Source organism: Narcine bancroftii, chromosome 11 (assembly GCF_036971445.1).
Source record: "Narcine bancroftii isolate sNarBan1 chromosome 11, sNarBan1.hap1, whole genome shotgun sequence".
NCBI classification, from domain to species: Eukaryota; Metazoa; Chordata; class Chondrichthyes; order Torpediniformes; family Narcinidae; genus Narcine; species Narcine bancroftii.
The window spans coordinates 80801419-80816005 of NC_091479.1; the positions used below are offsets into that span (position 1 = coordinate 80801419).

Below are 14587 nucleotides of genomic sequence, written 5' to 3' on the forward strand. Positions count from 1 at the left end.
TTCCTGCACGAATGCTATATCTATTTTTTCTTTTTTCAGTAAATTTAATAGCCTCTTCCTTTTGATTTGATTACGTATTCCATTAATATTTATAGTCCTATAGTTCAATATGGCCATCTCATACTCTGTTTACATCTCATTTCTGCTTCCTCACCACCACCTTTCCCCTTTTCCCCATTTTCATTTCTCAGTTTTCCTTTTTTTGAATGTAATGTATGACAATACTTCTAAAACATAAAATACTTCAACCACTCCCACATCTAAAATTCCCTTAACCCCAAGTGTTTTTTCCCCCCCCCCCCTCTCTGAGTCATCCCTTGTCCTTTGCCGGGCAACCACAACTCCCCTCTCCTTTCGGACTGCGAACCTGATCGCAAGTGTCAACTGATTTCGCAGTGACTGTTATTCTCTCCCACCCAACCCCTTCCAGAAAAGACTTTTATCTTCACATTAAAACAAAGCTCCCCCTCTTTTCTTCTTTTTCTTTTATTTATTTTTCCCCCCCCTTCTACCTTTTCTTCCCTCCTTTAGTTCTTATTTATACATTATTTTTACATCTTTATATGTAGCTTGTTGTCGTTCTTCATTCTTGTTACATCTCTTCATCTCTCTTTCTGTCTTGCAGGCATTCTGCAAATTCTCGTGCTTTCTCTGGATCCGAGAACAGTCTGTTTTGCTCCCCCGGGATAACTATTTTAAGCCCTGCTGGATTTATTAACATAAATTTATAGCCTTTTTTCCATAGGATCGATTTTGCTGTGTTAAACTCCTTCCTCTTCTTCAGGAGCTCAAAACTTAAGTCTGGGTAGAACATTTTTTTTTGGCCTTTGTACTCCAGTGGTTTTTTGTCTTCTCTAATTTTATTCATTGCCTTCTCCAATATATTTTCTCTTGTTGTGTATCTCAAAAATTTTACTAAAACGGATCTTGGTTTTTGTTGTGACTGTGGTTTTGGGGCTAATGTTCTGTGTGCCCTTTCTATTTCCATTCCTTCCTGTATTCCCAGGACTTTTGGGATCCATTCTTTTATAAATTCTTTCATATCTTTGTCGGCTTCATCTTCCTTTAGGCCCACTACCTTTATATTGTTTCGCCTGCTATAGTTTTCCATTATATCCAGCTTCTGAGCTACCAACTCTTGTGTTTCTTTAACTTTTTTGTCACTTTCTTCCAATGTTCTTTTTAAGTTGTTCACTTCCATTTCTACCGCCATTACACGTTCTTCCACATTTTCTAATCCTTTCCCTACATCTGTTATGACCAGCTCTATTCTACTCACTTTTTCTTCTGTACTTTTCATTTTTCTTTTCAGTTCACTAAATTCTAGTGTCAGCCATTCTTTTAATGCTTTCATTTGTTCTTGAAATTTTTTTTAATCTATGTACTATTCATTCATTTTACCTTCTATTCCTCTGTGTAGAGCTTGGTCATCTTCTTCTTCTGTGTCTGCTCTTGGGTTTGTGTCTTCTACTTCTCTTCCTTGTATCTGTGTCTCTTCTGACTTTCTTGTTGAGCTGCTTGTCTCAGTTTGTTGGGTATTTTTTTTCATGGTTTCTTGATGTTGGTCCTCTTCTTCTGGGCTGATTATCTGTTGGGCCTCCTGCTTCTGTTTTTCTTTCTCATCCCTCCCTTTCCCGTTGCTTTCTTTTTCTTCTAGCTGGGAGCTCTGCTGTCGGGCATCTCTCAGCTGTTCGTGCTGTGTAGTTTCACTCCACAGCTGGTCCCCCCTCCCATCTTTGTTTTCCTTGTCTTTGTGCGCATCGCGCATCTCTGTTTGGCGCAGTGAGCCATTTTTGCCGTCCTGCGGTCAGTAGGTCGCGACCCTGCGGGGTCTCCACTAACCTCGGGGAGCGGGCTCCTCTTTCCACAGCGGGTCCCTGCTTTTTCATGCAGGTAAGGCCTTCTCCTTTCTCTTCCGGCGTCTTTCCTTTTTTTTCCCATGGTTTCTCTTTCTTAGGTTCCATTTTCTTTCTTTTCTCCACACCTTTATCTTTTGTTTGTTGTGTTCTGTGTATCTGGGGCTTTGCTTTTCCTTCACTTTTTTTCTTCTTTTCTGGAGAGGGCTGGTATTCTCCTACTGGCCATTACTCCATCACGTGACTTCTCCCCATTTAAAGTTTTTGATAGATGTGTTAGACTCTAAACTTCTGACATAATAGTGATTCTTCCATTTGGGAATCCATTCTTATTGTTGATGTTTAGGTTCACTCAAACCAATGTTGGTACAAAAGGAGTAAAACGCAAAGTCTGCAGACACTGTGATTGAAGTAAAAACACAATGCTGGGGAAACTCAGCACCTGCCTACATTTTGCTCATACCTTGATGAAGGGCTTAAGCCTGAAATGTTGGTGATGTATCTTTGCTATACACTGTTGTCCTGTTGAGTTTCTCCAGCATTTGTACTTTTACTCAGCACAGAAGAAGGTTGTGTTTACAAAAAAAGATATTGATGAATGTGGTTTTTGATTTTTTTTTTTGCCTGAGTTTCAGATGGTGAAGGTGGGCAAGAGAAAGGGAGAATGCAAAAGGAATGATTTTTTTTTTAAAGTATATTTTTCTTTTGCAGGTGGTGTGGGTTTTGATATCAATTGTGGAGTGCGTTTGCTGCGAACGAACCTTGATGAGGGAGATGTGCAGCCAGTGAAGGAACAACTGGCTCAAGCCATGTTTGATCACATTCCCGTAGGAGTTGGATCTAAAGGAGTAATCCCAATGGGTGCTAAGTAAGAATACTTCAAAAACATAAAATTAATGATGAATAAGGATAGATAGGAAGGGGAAACAAGAGACAATAATGCATATTTGGTACATCACAATATGATTTTTTGTGAATTTCATTCTTTGTGCTATTGATAGGCAAGAATGCCCTGTTGATCACTCACTAGCTTCGTACCTGAGAGAACTGGTTACAACATGTGCTTGGTGAACTCTTAACCAAGCAGGAAACAACAAAATGTTCTAATTTGGATGCAGTTTAATGTAATGTTTACGACCTGGAATACTTTGTTACCAAACAGATTTGATGCCTTTCACTATGAAAAATTGAATCATAGCTCATCGACCAGTTTCTTTGTGTTGTGCCATTACTGTTGCTTCTTGTGGATGGAACACAAGCATCCGTGAAGACCCAAAGATGAGTTCATTATCGTCAGTTTGCCTGATGGTAATTCGATGTTTAGCTTTTACTTTGAGACTGTCAATCAGATTGAGAGGTCTATGCAAATGCCTAAAGCATGCTGTAATTACAGCGATTCCCTGTATAACCAGCTCTCACTCTCACTACCTTTGCAGTTGTAAACGTTTAGTGGCCCATTTCATAAGCTTCAAAGCAAGTTTGCAGACCTATTGTGAAAAGGTAGGCATGACTGCCAGTACAAAATTAATTTGGGGTGTTGGGTAGTAAGTTTTAAAAGAAAAAGTATTTCTGAGAGTCATATTCTTGGGATTGCTCCTTGTGCCATCTGCTGCTAAGGTTAAAATAGGAAGAGGAGAAATGAATATATGGCTAAAGAGCAGAAGGCTGTTTCTGTGATGTCACTCAGGAGCAGATCCTGCCACTTTCTACACTGTATGGGCATGCCTGTGATGAGCAGGGCTTGGTGCAAGAAGCAGCCCAGACACAAGGCTGCACCTTCCAAATGAGAATCTTCTGCCTTGCCCACAGGAGCCACAGTTGAGGATCTGGCTGGGCAGCACAGCAAACGGATGCACAGTGATGCACCAACAGTGCAATAAATCTATTGAGTGGCAAGGAGTGGGAGTGATACCTGGAGGGGCAACAGCTTGGAAGAATGATTGGTGGGGGAAGGGGGAGTTGCTTGTGACAATTGGATTCTAAATTGGCTTGGTGAAGGGAGGCAGATATGTCTGACCAGTGGTGTTGCACAGGAATTGGTTTTGCTATGGAGTTTTGCTATTTATGATCCATGCTACATCTTCGATGCCAATAAGTGAGGTATGATTAGTACGTTTGTAGATGACATGAAAATACCTTGTGTGGGGTAAGTGTCCGACGCCTCAGCAGGATATTAAGTCACAGAAAGTCGGATGGAGCCGTAGCAGATTGAATTTAATCTTGACAAGATGATTTTGAGAAGTCAAATCTGGGTGATGGAGTAAAGAACAATCAAATGGAGGAACTCAGTGGGTTGAAAAACGTCAGTGTGGGGGAAAAAAAATGGTCAATGTTTTGTGGTGGGCAGAGGAATGGTTGATGGAATTTAAAAGAGAGAAATGTGAGGTATTGCTGTTTGGGAAGTCTAACATGAATAGAGCATGCAAAGTGAATGTAGGGTTCTGGGGAGTGTTGCAGAACAGGGCATCTATGAAAACAGATACCTTGAGAAAGTAGTATCACAGGTAGATAGGGTGGTCAAAGGTTTTCGGCATATTGGCCTTCATTGGTTAGAATTTGGTGTGGAGGAAGTTGGTGAGACAACATTTGGAGTATTGTGTTCAGTTTTGGTATCTGTAGTAAGAAAGATGTTAAACTGGATGTCATGCCATGACTCACAAGCCTGAGTTATTGTGAGAGGTTGAGCAGACTAGACCTTTCTTCCTAAGATCATAGGCTGAGAGGTAATCTTATAGAAATGTACACAATCATTTGATGAATGGATAGGGTGCAACACTGTTTCAGAATAGGGGAAATGAGAACTTGAAAACATAGGTTTAAGATGAGGTGGGGAGAGATTTAATAGGAACCTGAGGGGTAACTTTTTTGACAGAGGGTGCTGGGTGTATGCAACAAACTGCTGAACATCTGCTCTGCCCCCCACCCCCGCGCCTCCATGTGCAACAAGAACAGGATTTCTCTTGTCCTCCCCTACCACCCCACCAGCCTCTGCATCCAAATCCTCCGCCATTTCCGCTACCTACTACGTGATCCCACCGCTAGACACATATTCCCTTCTCCATCTTTCGCAGTGACTGCTCTCTCTGTGAATCCCTTGTGCACTCCTTCCTCCCCACCAATTGTCCCCTTGGTACCTACCCTTGTGACCGCAGGAGATGCTCCCCTTCACCTGCACCTCCTTCCTCACCACCATTCTGGGCCCCAAACTGTCCATCCAAATGAAGCAACATTTCACTTGTGAATCTGCAGGGGACACCCGTTCTGGTACTTCTGCTTTGGTCTCCTCTACATTTGAGAGACTGGCCGCCAACTAGGAGATCGCTTTGTTGAGCACCTCAGCTCTCCGTTGCAAAAGCGTGGATCTCCCAGTGGCCACCCATTTCAACTTCCCATCCTATTCCCTTGCTGACAAGTCTGTCCATGGTCTCATGGACTGCCAGACTGAGACCACCCACAAACTAGAGGAATAACATGTCATCTTCTGACTGGGACCCTGCAACTGTATGGCATCAATATAATCTTCTCTGGGTTTCATTTAAACCAACCCCCCAAAACCATCGTTTACCCCAGCTCTCTCTCTCCCTTCCCCGCCTCCTTTCGAACAGACGTGATAAATTCTCACCTCTCTTCTTAACACATCCAGTTAACTCTCCCTTCCCTGTCTCCTTTCGAACAGACGTGATAAATTCTCACCTTTCTCTTTAACACATCCAGTTAACACCTTCTGATGGTCTGGATTCCTCACCAGCCATCATTGTCTTAAATTCTGAGATCTTCTGCTTTTGGGTCATTCTGCTTATTCCTTAGGTGAAATGTCAGTAATATATCTTTACCTCCTATGGATGCTGAAAGGTCAGCTGAGTTCCTCCAGCTGGCCTTTTAGCACACTGTCTGCAGACCTTCATATTTTACTCAGCTACATGAACAGAAAAGGTGTCGAGAGACAAGGGCCAAAGGCAGGGAAATAGGACGAATTTAGTCAGCTGGATAAGTTGGTCTGGAAGAGCTGTTTCCATGCCATAAAACTATGACTACTTGAGTAGTGGTGCAAAGTCTTGGCATAGCCTGGTTCACTGCAAACGAAGTTGGTTGAGAAATATAAATTCCATCTCAGCAATACGATGAGCGATGTTCTTGGAGCAAAAAGATAAGCAGATTACCGCTTGGTGAACAGCGGGATCTGAAATGGTCTGTATTGTCAGTTCTTGCTGTTTGATGGGATATTACAGTCCCTAACGTCGAAGTACTCGAGATGGCAGAGGTCGACAGCATCGAGTCCACGCTGCTGAAGATCCAGCTGCGCTGGATGGGTCACGTCTCCAGAATGGAGGACCATCGCCTTCCCAAGATCGTGTTATATGGCGAGCTCTCCACTGGCCACCATGACAGAGGTGCACCAAAGAAAAGGTACAAGGACTGCCTAAAGAAATCTCTTGGTGCCTGCCACATTGACCACCGCCAGTGGGCTGATAACGCCTCAAACCGTGCATCTTGGCGCCTCACAGTTTGGCGGGCAGCAACCTCCTTTGAAGAAGACCGCAGAGCCCACCTCACTGACAAAAGGCAAAGGAGGAAAAACCCAACACCCAACCCCAACCAACCAATTTTCCCCTGCAACCGCTGCAACCGTGTCTGCCTGTCCCGCATCGGACTTGTCAGCCACAAACGAGCCTGCAGCTGACGTGGACTTTTTACCCCCTCCATAAATCTTCGTCCGCGAAGCCAAGCCAAAGAAGAAGACAGTCTGATGTTGGATTTATAAACAAAGTAGTTTTAACAATTTAACTTTCAAAGTCAGTGCATTTATTTTAAAAAACCTTCATTTTATTTTGACAGAATGCAGTGACACATTAGATTCAATTAGCATTGACGAGTATTGTTTTACCTCAGGCTGTTTGTTTTTCACAGTAGTCTACTCTCATATCTTTGAATGTTTTCATATAAACATTGGCTTTTCTTTCATCGTGTTAGCTAGTTGATCGTGGAGTGCATTCTTGTAAGAAAACTAAGCCACGGTAGAAAAATAATTTGTAATAAAAAAAGTCACACCAAGTAAATTATTAATTTTAAATCCATGGGATATCGAGTAAACAGTGTTTGGTTACAAAATAGCAAAAATCGTGCTTTAGTTAGAAATCTGAAATGAGACCAAATGCTGAATATAGAGGGTCAAGGAAGCTTCCAGAGTGTGAAATGCCCAATTAGAAACTGCTCATCATATTTTAAGTGTTATTTTTTTTCTTTCTCCATCAAATGCTGCTTTATTTGAGAGTTTAATGATTTTCTGCATTAGTTTTAGGTTTTCACCATGGACACTATTTTGGTTTTACCTTTTATATGGTTAACTTTATGCCAAAGTTGCAATGGATAACAAACTATAATTATTCCTGTGAATTGCACTTAACACTTCATGTGGCTGTACTATTAATCAATTTTGCCAATCTTAAAAGTGTAAGAAAATCATTCCTGTCGAGTGCAACCAAGCCAAACGATTATTTAAATAACCATTTGGTGAATTCAGAAAGCTGCTAACCTTGACAGCCGTCTGTGCATCTCTCTCTTTCAGTATGGTAATATTTGAACTGTGTGGCTTGATTCCTCCCTTAAGCCAATTGCTGAGAGACTGAATAGACTGCTGTGACAATGTACTGAACTAAATGTGGGTATGTTTCCCATGAATGTGGTTGTTTGAAAATCTTATCTGTAGCAAGATAATACATTAGTATTGCATCTTAAGACAAGCGTGCTTCATTTTTTAATGCAAGCGAAGTAATAATTATTCTACATTTAATGCAATTCTTATGTCGGTAATGAAATTACTAATGAATAATGATGGCAAGAAATTTGGAGCAATTTCTCCGGTTCACATTTGTCTCTTTATAAACATAACTTCATAGCCTGATGATTTGACTTCACTATTTTGACATCTGGTGAATAGTGTAGCCACAATTTCATTATAATATGTTTAATAGTTTGTAGTTTCTTATTTTAATATTCATGCTGCCAGAGGGGCAGCTTTGAATTATTCTGTGATTGAGAGCCCAAAAAAATCTGTTTGCATGATCATGCCATTCCTCTGTATATTGAATTCTAAAAAAAAGATCTCTGATTATCTCTCTTTGTTCTCTGATGTTTCTTTGCAGAGATTTGGAAGAGGCTTTGGAGATGGGAGTGGACTGGTCCCTGCGGGAAGGTTATGCCTGGGCGGAGGATAAGGAACACTGTGAAGAATATGGGAGGATGCTGCAAGCTGATCCTTCCAAAGTCTCTGCAAAGGCCAAAAAAAGAGGACTACCTCAGGTAATTTTGTCCACTCTTTATTTTTTTTCCCTCCTCATCTGTACTGCAGAGGTTCTTAAGGGTAGCCTCCGCTCCCTGTTGAAGCGTCCTCTTGTCTTACTTGTGCTTTAATATGTGGTGTGAAAATTTATAGGCCCAACAATATGGAAAATCTATTGTGTACTGTTACGGGCCCAGAGGACCCCGAAACCCAGCAGCAATAGGTATTCACCAAGACAAATGGTTATTTCAACAAAAGTTGCTTTTAAGTATCTTTAAACATGAAGATAGGATCACTCTTGACTTAACTAACCTAACTTAACCCCCTTCTAATTCTAAGCGCACATGTATGTAATGTGTGTGTGTAAGTTCAGAAAAGTTCATTGGGCTGCAGTCCAATCTCACTTCTCATTCACTGGTGGCAGGCAGTGCACAGAATTGAACACTTATCAAGTTCACCAGGCGTTGGTGTTTGAAAGGTAAATGGTTACCGCTCAGGAAGGTTCTTGTCGGTTTTCAGACAGAGATTTGTTGTTCCAGGATATCCACAACTGATTTACTCCCATCAGCCACTTCAGTGTCTCGCTGATGAAACTTACCCCCTCAGGGTTTTCCAGATGTTAACCTCTTTCTTTCAGGTCACCAGAGAGTTCATTTTTGTTTCTCTTGTTCCAAGTGAAACATTAGACAGCCAGTCCTCTCCTCTTGCATGAACCACAAGGGCTTTGACCAGGCTGAACTAAGAACTCACAACCCATCTTCCAAATGGAGTTTTCCACAAGTTTGCCAACTTGTCCTGTTCCAGCTGTTGTTGCTGACTGTATCATTGTAGAACTCTCTCTCTCTCTCTCTCTCTCTCTCTCTCTCTCTCTCTCTCTCTCTCTCTCTCTCTCTCTCTCTCTCTCACTCATTCACTTTGCCTGGTTGACTCTCCCTCTGGTTGACCCTCTTAGAACAGCAAGTTCCCTTCCAGGCAGAAGGTGGTCCCGACAAGCTCTTTCATCTGTTGCCTTTTTGTAAACAACAGTCCATTAGTGAAGGCTCTTGGGCACTGTCCAAAGCTTTTGCAAAGGCTCTGAGGTCCTGATATGTCTAGTATTAGCAGAGCTTCAGTATTTTAAATAAGATCTGTTTTAAAGTGTTTGTATGTGACCTACTCTAACAAACCTTGCTCCAATTTATCTCCCAAAAACATATCTATATACTCTGTCACAATATGTTGGTGTATAATATGGAATTTGAACTAAAAAATGTCTCCCTAAAACCAGGAATCATCTTGTAAGCTAAGTATAAAATCCAAACCTTAACATCTTGCAGTTTAGAGTGCCCTGTCCCCCATGGCAATGGAGAACAGCCTAAAATTACTACGATCCTACCACTAAATATTTTTCCTCTGAAATTTTCATTGGGTAAGATGGATTAATAGTAATGTTTTATTAAAACAATAAAAATGTATTATAAAACTGTCTAACCTACCTTAAAATAACAGCACAGCAAACAAAGCTGACAATTGCCATTTGCAACAGCTGACAGGGTTTCTTGGAAAGGCTCAAGTCTTCACTCCTTCATAAACAGCGGCCCTCTTCCTGGGTTCTAACACAGTCCTTCCAATGGTCTTGTGAGGCAAGACTGAGTTTATAAATTAAAGAAAATTCCTGCAGTATACTTTATCTCAATGTTTATAATATGACAGTATTATATATATGTAAGTAAATCAATTTCAAGTAAATGGTAAAATTATACTTGACACCATGTTTGTCTTGTAATGACTTCACTAGTATTTACGATACACAGGCTGGGAATTTTTGGTGTATATTATGGTGGGTAATTGACATTATTTTGTCATTACTTGAAATGAATTTGCTAAATTTTAAATAACCAAGACTGTGCGGTTTAGTAGTGTGTTTAGTTGTGGTCATTCAGATGGTTGGTAAAGGACTTCTGGGACAGTAAGCTCTCAACTGTAAGTGCCAGACTTGGGGTAGTCTTATACAATGAGTATAGCTGAAAACCTACATTTTAAGTGGAATTTCCAGGGGTCGCCTTATATACCAACATGCATAGTATATTGAATATTTTTGTGGTTTTGTTCACAAACGTGTGACTCATGACAATGATCTTAAAAACCTGTGCATTGTATATCTTTGAAAAATGTGTGAATCTAGTTGGCACTCAGTTATGTTCTTATTTGAAGGTGAAGCAGGTTGAATGCCCAACTACTACTTGTGTTCAGTGTGTAAAATTCTCAGTTTTGGAAAGTTACCTTTGCAGATCACTTCTTACAATGTTGAAATAAATCAAACACCTTCTGGTGTTTGAATTAAATGTCAGCACAAGTCTGGTAATTGTTTTCCTTTTTATTATATAGCTGGGAACGTTGGGCGCTGGAAATCACTATGCTGAGATTCAGGTGGTTGATGAAATCTTCAATGAATATGCAGCACGTAAAATGGGTATTGACCACAAGGGCCAGGTTTGTGTCATGATCCACAGTGGGAGCAGAGGATTTGGTCACCAGGTGGCAACAGGTAAAACACATGCACTTATGCTGATCTAAGAATGATGAAGTGCCTCTCATGTATCATTTACTGTAAGCATGTTTATAGAGTCAGTCATACAACATGGAAACAAATCTTCATCTGAGTATCAGACACCCATCTGTACTAATCTAATTTATCAATACTTGGTCTGTAGTCTTCCACATGCTTGTCTAGATACTGTAAATGTGAGTGTCTCTGTCTCCACCACACTATAGTGTAGTGCAATCTGGGTTCCACTCAGATGGGAGGGGGAAATCCCTCCTCCAGCTTTCCTCTAAATCTCTTGCCTTCGATCTTTTCCCTCCATTTTAAATACCTCTACTATATTTATCCTATTTATGCTGAGAATAATTTTGTACATCTCAATTAAGTGCCCACTCAGCCACCTCTGCTTCAAGACAAACAAACCTAGTTTATTCAGTTTCTTTTCATAAATCCCATGCAATGTCCTGGTGATTCTCCTTTGAATCCTGTTCAGGGCAATAGTGTCCTTCCTGGACTGTGGTGATCAGAATTACACATCATGTTCCAGCTTGGCATGAACAAAATATTTTATAAAGCTGTACCATAACCTCCCTGTTTTTTTTTTCCCCTGGCTAATGAAGGCAAGTATTCCATTCATTTTATTTTCTTAGCATCTGGATATTTATTGTATGAGTCCCGATCTCCTTGGTCCTCCCAAGATGCATCACCCTACATTTATTAAGATTAAATTACATCTGCTGTTACCCTGCTCATTATCAACAACCTCTCATTTTTGTCATTTGCAAGCTTGCTAATCGCTCCTCCAGCATTTACATTCAAATCATTAATGTGTGAAACAAACCGCATGGATCCCAGGGTTCATCTCATGGGTCATGAGCTTCCAATCACTAAATAATCCTGTAATGCTGGAGAAACTCAGCAGGTCATGCAGTACCCATAGGAAGTAAAGGCAAACCAATGTGGTTACCCTTTTCTTCCTACAGATGCTGCATGACCTACTGAGTTTCTCCAGCATGTTTGAGTAATGTGCTTGACACCAGATCTGCAGATTATCTTGTTTAACTTAATAATCATCCACTGTTGCTCTCTGCCTTCTTTAACTTCCCCTTGGGCTCAACCTTTTGGACCACTTTCTCATGTGGGACCAAGGCCTTATTGCAACCTATATATACTACATTGACCACACTTCTCTCATCAAATCACCTTGTTAGCTCTCCAAAAATACAATTAATCAGACAGGACCTAACAAAACTGTTTACCATCTTTGATTAACTCCTGCTTTTCCAAGTGTAGATTAATTCTGACTTTTGTTTCTATTATCTTCCTTGCCACTAACAATAAGATTAACTGGCCTGTAATTACATAGTTTATCCTGATCTCTCTTTTTGAACAAAGACAACATATTTGCTGTCCTGTAGCCATATGATACCTCACTTATGGCCGTGAACATTTAAACACCTTTGTCAGGCCACTGTTATCTCCTGTCTTGTCTCACTTAAGAATTTGGAGTACATATCAGACCCTGGCCATTTATCCAACTTTTAAACCATTATGATAAACCTCCAGGGTCTGATATTTCCTTCCTAAAGATATCATATTGCAGAACTTTGCCATCCAGTTCCCTGAATCCTCCAAACTATTAGGTCCTTTTCTTTAATGAATACAGATACAAAATATTCATTTAAAACTTCACTTGTGTTTTCTGTCTCCATGCACAGATTATCCCTTTGGTCCCTGTTAGCTCTTGCTCATTCCCTCTCTTGCCCTTAGCATGCATAAAATGCTTTTAAAAAATTCAAATAGTTATTTGTTTCTGAATGATTATTTGGGGGGGGAGGGGAAAAACATGAAAAATCAAATCTTAAGGTTTGGTGCTTGAAATATTTATCTTGTATAACTTGCTGCTGTTCAATAGTGACGGTGATTGATGCATTTTGGCTCGAGTATATTTTAATAATGCATAATATGTGTGCCACAAGGGCTACATACGGTGAATTATTTTTCCTTTATTCATTAAGAAGTTTGCTGGATGTCATTTTTATTGATATAAAGGTTTGTGCTGGCACCCCAGAAGTAATATTATGAATATGTGAATAAATATTTCATTTTCTTGAGATAGCTCCAGTACGAATTTAGCTAAATTTAACAAATCTAGGTTCTTTGCGATGGCTTAAAATGCTGTAGCTGAGACAAGGCATTGGTTAATTTTCCAGATGCACTAGTTGCTATGGAGAAAGCAATGAAGAGAGATAATATTATTGTCAATGACAGGCAGCTGGCATGTGCCAGGATCAATTCCCAAGAAGGTCAGGATTACCTTAAAGGCATGGCAGCAGCTGGTAACTATGCATGGGTGAATCGTTCCTCTATGACCTTCTTGACTCGACAGGTAGGATCTATATTCATCTGTTCCATTCAGCATAACTGTTTGCTATCCATTTAATTTATTTTAATTTAAGTTTTTCAAATTTTATTGCTAGATGGTAAATTTACCATCAAGATTATTAGCTCATGGTTCTGTACAAGCAATTTTTTTTCTGATGAGTAAAACTACTTTGTTTTGGAAGCATCTTTCTCTTGTTCTTAAAGCTAATCTCTGTGAGTTTGCAACTCGCTGCCCATTTAAAAAAAAATGCACATAGTACCCTGATATGTCAAAATGTGCATTTGGAAATATGAAAAGAATTTGTAGATGTAACTACTGTTGTACTGGTTTTCTTTTTTCAATTTCTTATTCTTTTTCTCTCATTTTTTGATGATTATTTAATTTTCTTTGGCACACACTCCCTTGTCTTGCTATTCTGCTCACCATGTTTCCCAACTCATTTGCTTCCAACTTTGGATTTTTTTTTTGCCTTGTGTTTTCATTTACTCTTTTCCTCCTTTTTACTTTCTTTTAGGCATTTGCTAAAGTTTTCAACACCACTCCAGATGATCTGGATATGCATGTGATTTATGATGTATCTCACAACATAGCCAAAGTGGAAGAACATGTGGTTAATGGGAAACAGAAGACTTTGCTGATCCATAGAAAAGGTTCCACAAGAGCCTTTCCTCCTCATCATCCTCTTATCCCTGTTGATTATCAGGTAACTGCTGAGGTGGAATGTAGACACCTCAAATTATTGAGATTTGGGGTGCATGTGACAGAAAAGATGGTTTAGTATCTAAATTTATCAATATCTATATTTAAAACTGGGGGTAATTTTATCTGCAGTAAAATTACATTTTTAATCATTTGAAATGTTAGTACCTATGCAAAAGGAGAATTACTGCAGCAACTTTTATCCCACTTTAACCTGTGAAATTTGAACAGGGGAGTTTGACTTTAAACACATCAGAATTCTACGACCCCCTATAACCTCAATAACCTCTAGAGCTGCTCAGATAAAAACAGTGGCACTTGGTATAATTATTTCCTCAGATAATTTGGTTAAGGATTACTTGCACTTGCTTATGGGCTTGTTCTGATAGAATACCAAAGGTTGAGCTTTCACTTTAAAAATATGATTCAGTTTAGAATTTTTGGAAAATGAGAATCTGAAATTCTGTTAAGATGTACTTTTTACATTATTTTGTAGATTGAAAACTAGCACACTATTTAGTGCATACACCAAAGAGATGTATAAATAACTTTTCTGATTTGAAATACAGTTAAACCCTGATTTAACGCGAACCCGGATATAACATGATCTTTGAGGATTGATTTTACATAACTTTTGTCCCTGCTGTCATGCTCATTTGTGTAAGCAAAAGCTAGAAGTCAAAGCTCTTCTTTTGCAAGACAACTGTCCTGCCCACCCGCCAGCTGCCATGACGGAAAGATCCAATTTACTTACGTCTCAAAGAACACACCATCTAAGATCCAGCCACTAGATCAGGGGATCATCTCAATGTTCAAGCAAAATTATAGACGTGAATTAATTC

At 39.8% G+C, this 14587-nt stretch overlaps 1 protein-coding gene across 2 annotated transcripts in view; it reads left to right on the forward strand.

The window, feature by feature from the left end:
* Positions 1–14587, forward strand: part of rtcb (RNA 2',3'-cyclic phosphate and 5'-OH ligase) — a 30356-nt gene that overhangs the window by 10082 nt on the left and 5687 nt on the right. For both annotated transcript variants that reach the window (XM_069903689.1, XM_069903690.1), the window contains exons 5-9: positions 2568–2724; positions 8000–8156; positions 10504–10663; positions 12874–13049; positions 13561–13749. In XM_069903689.1, the coding sequence (XP_069759790.1) occupies positions 2568–2724; positions 8000–8156; positions 10504–10663; positions 12874–13049; positions 13561–13749 (839 nt within the window). The remainder of the gene's footprint in view (positions 1–2567; positions 2725–7999; positions 8157–10503; positions 10664–12873; positions 13050–13560; positions 13750–14587) is intronic.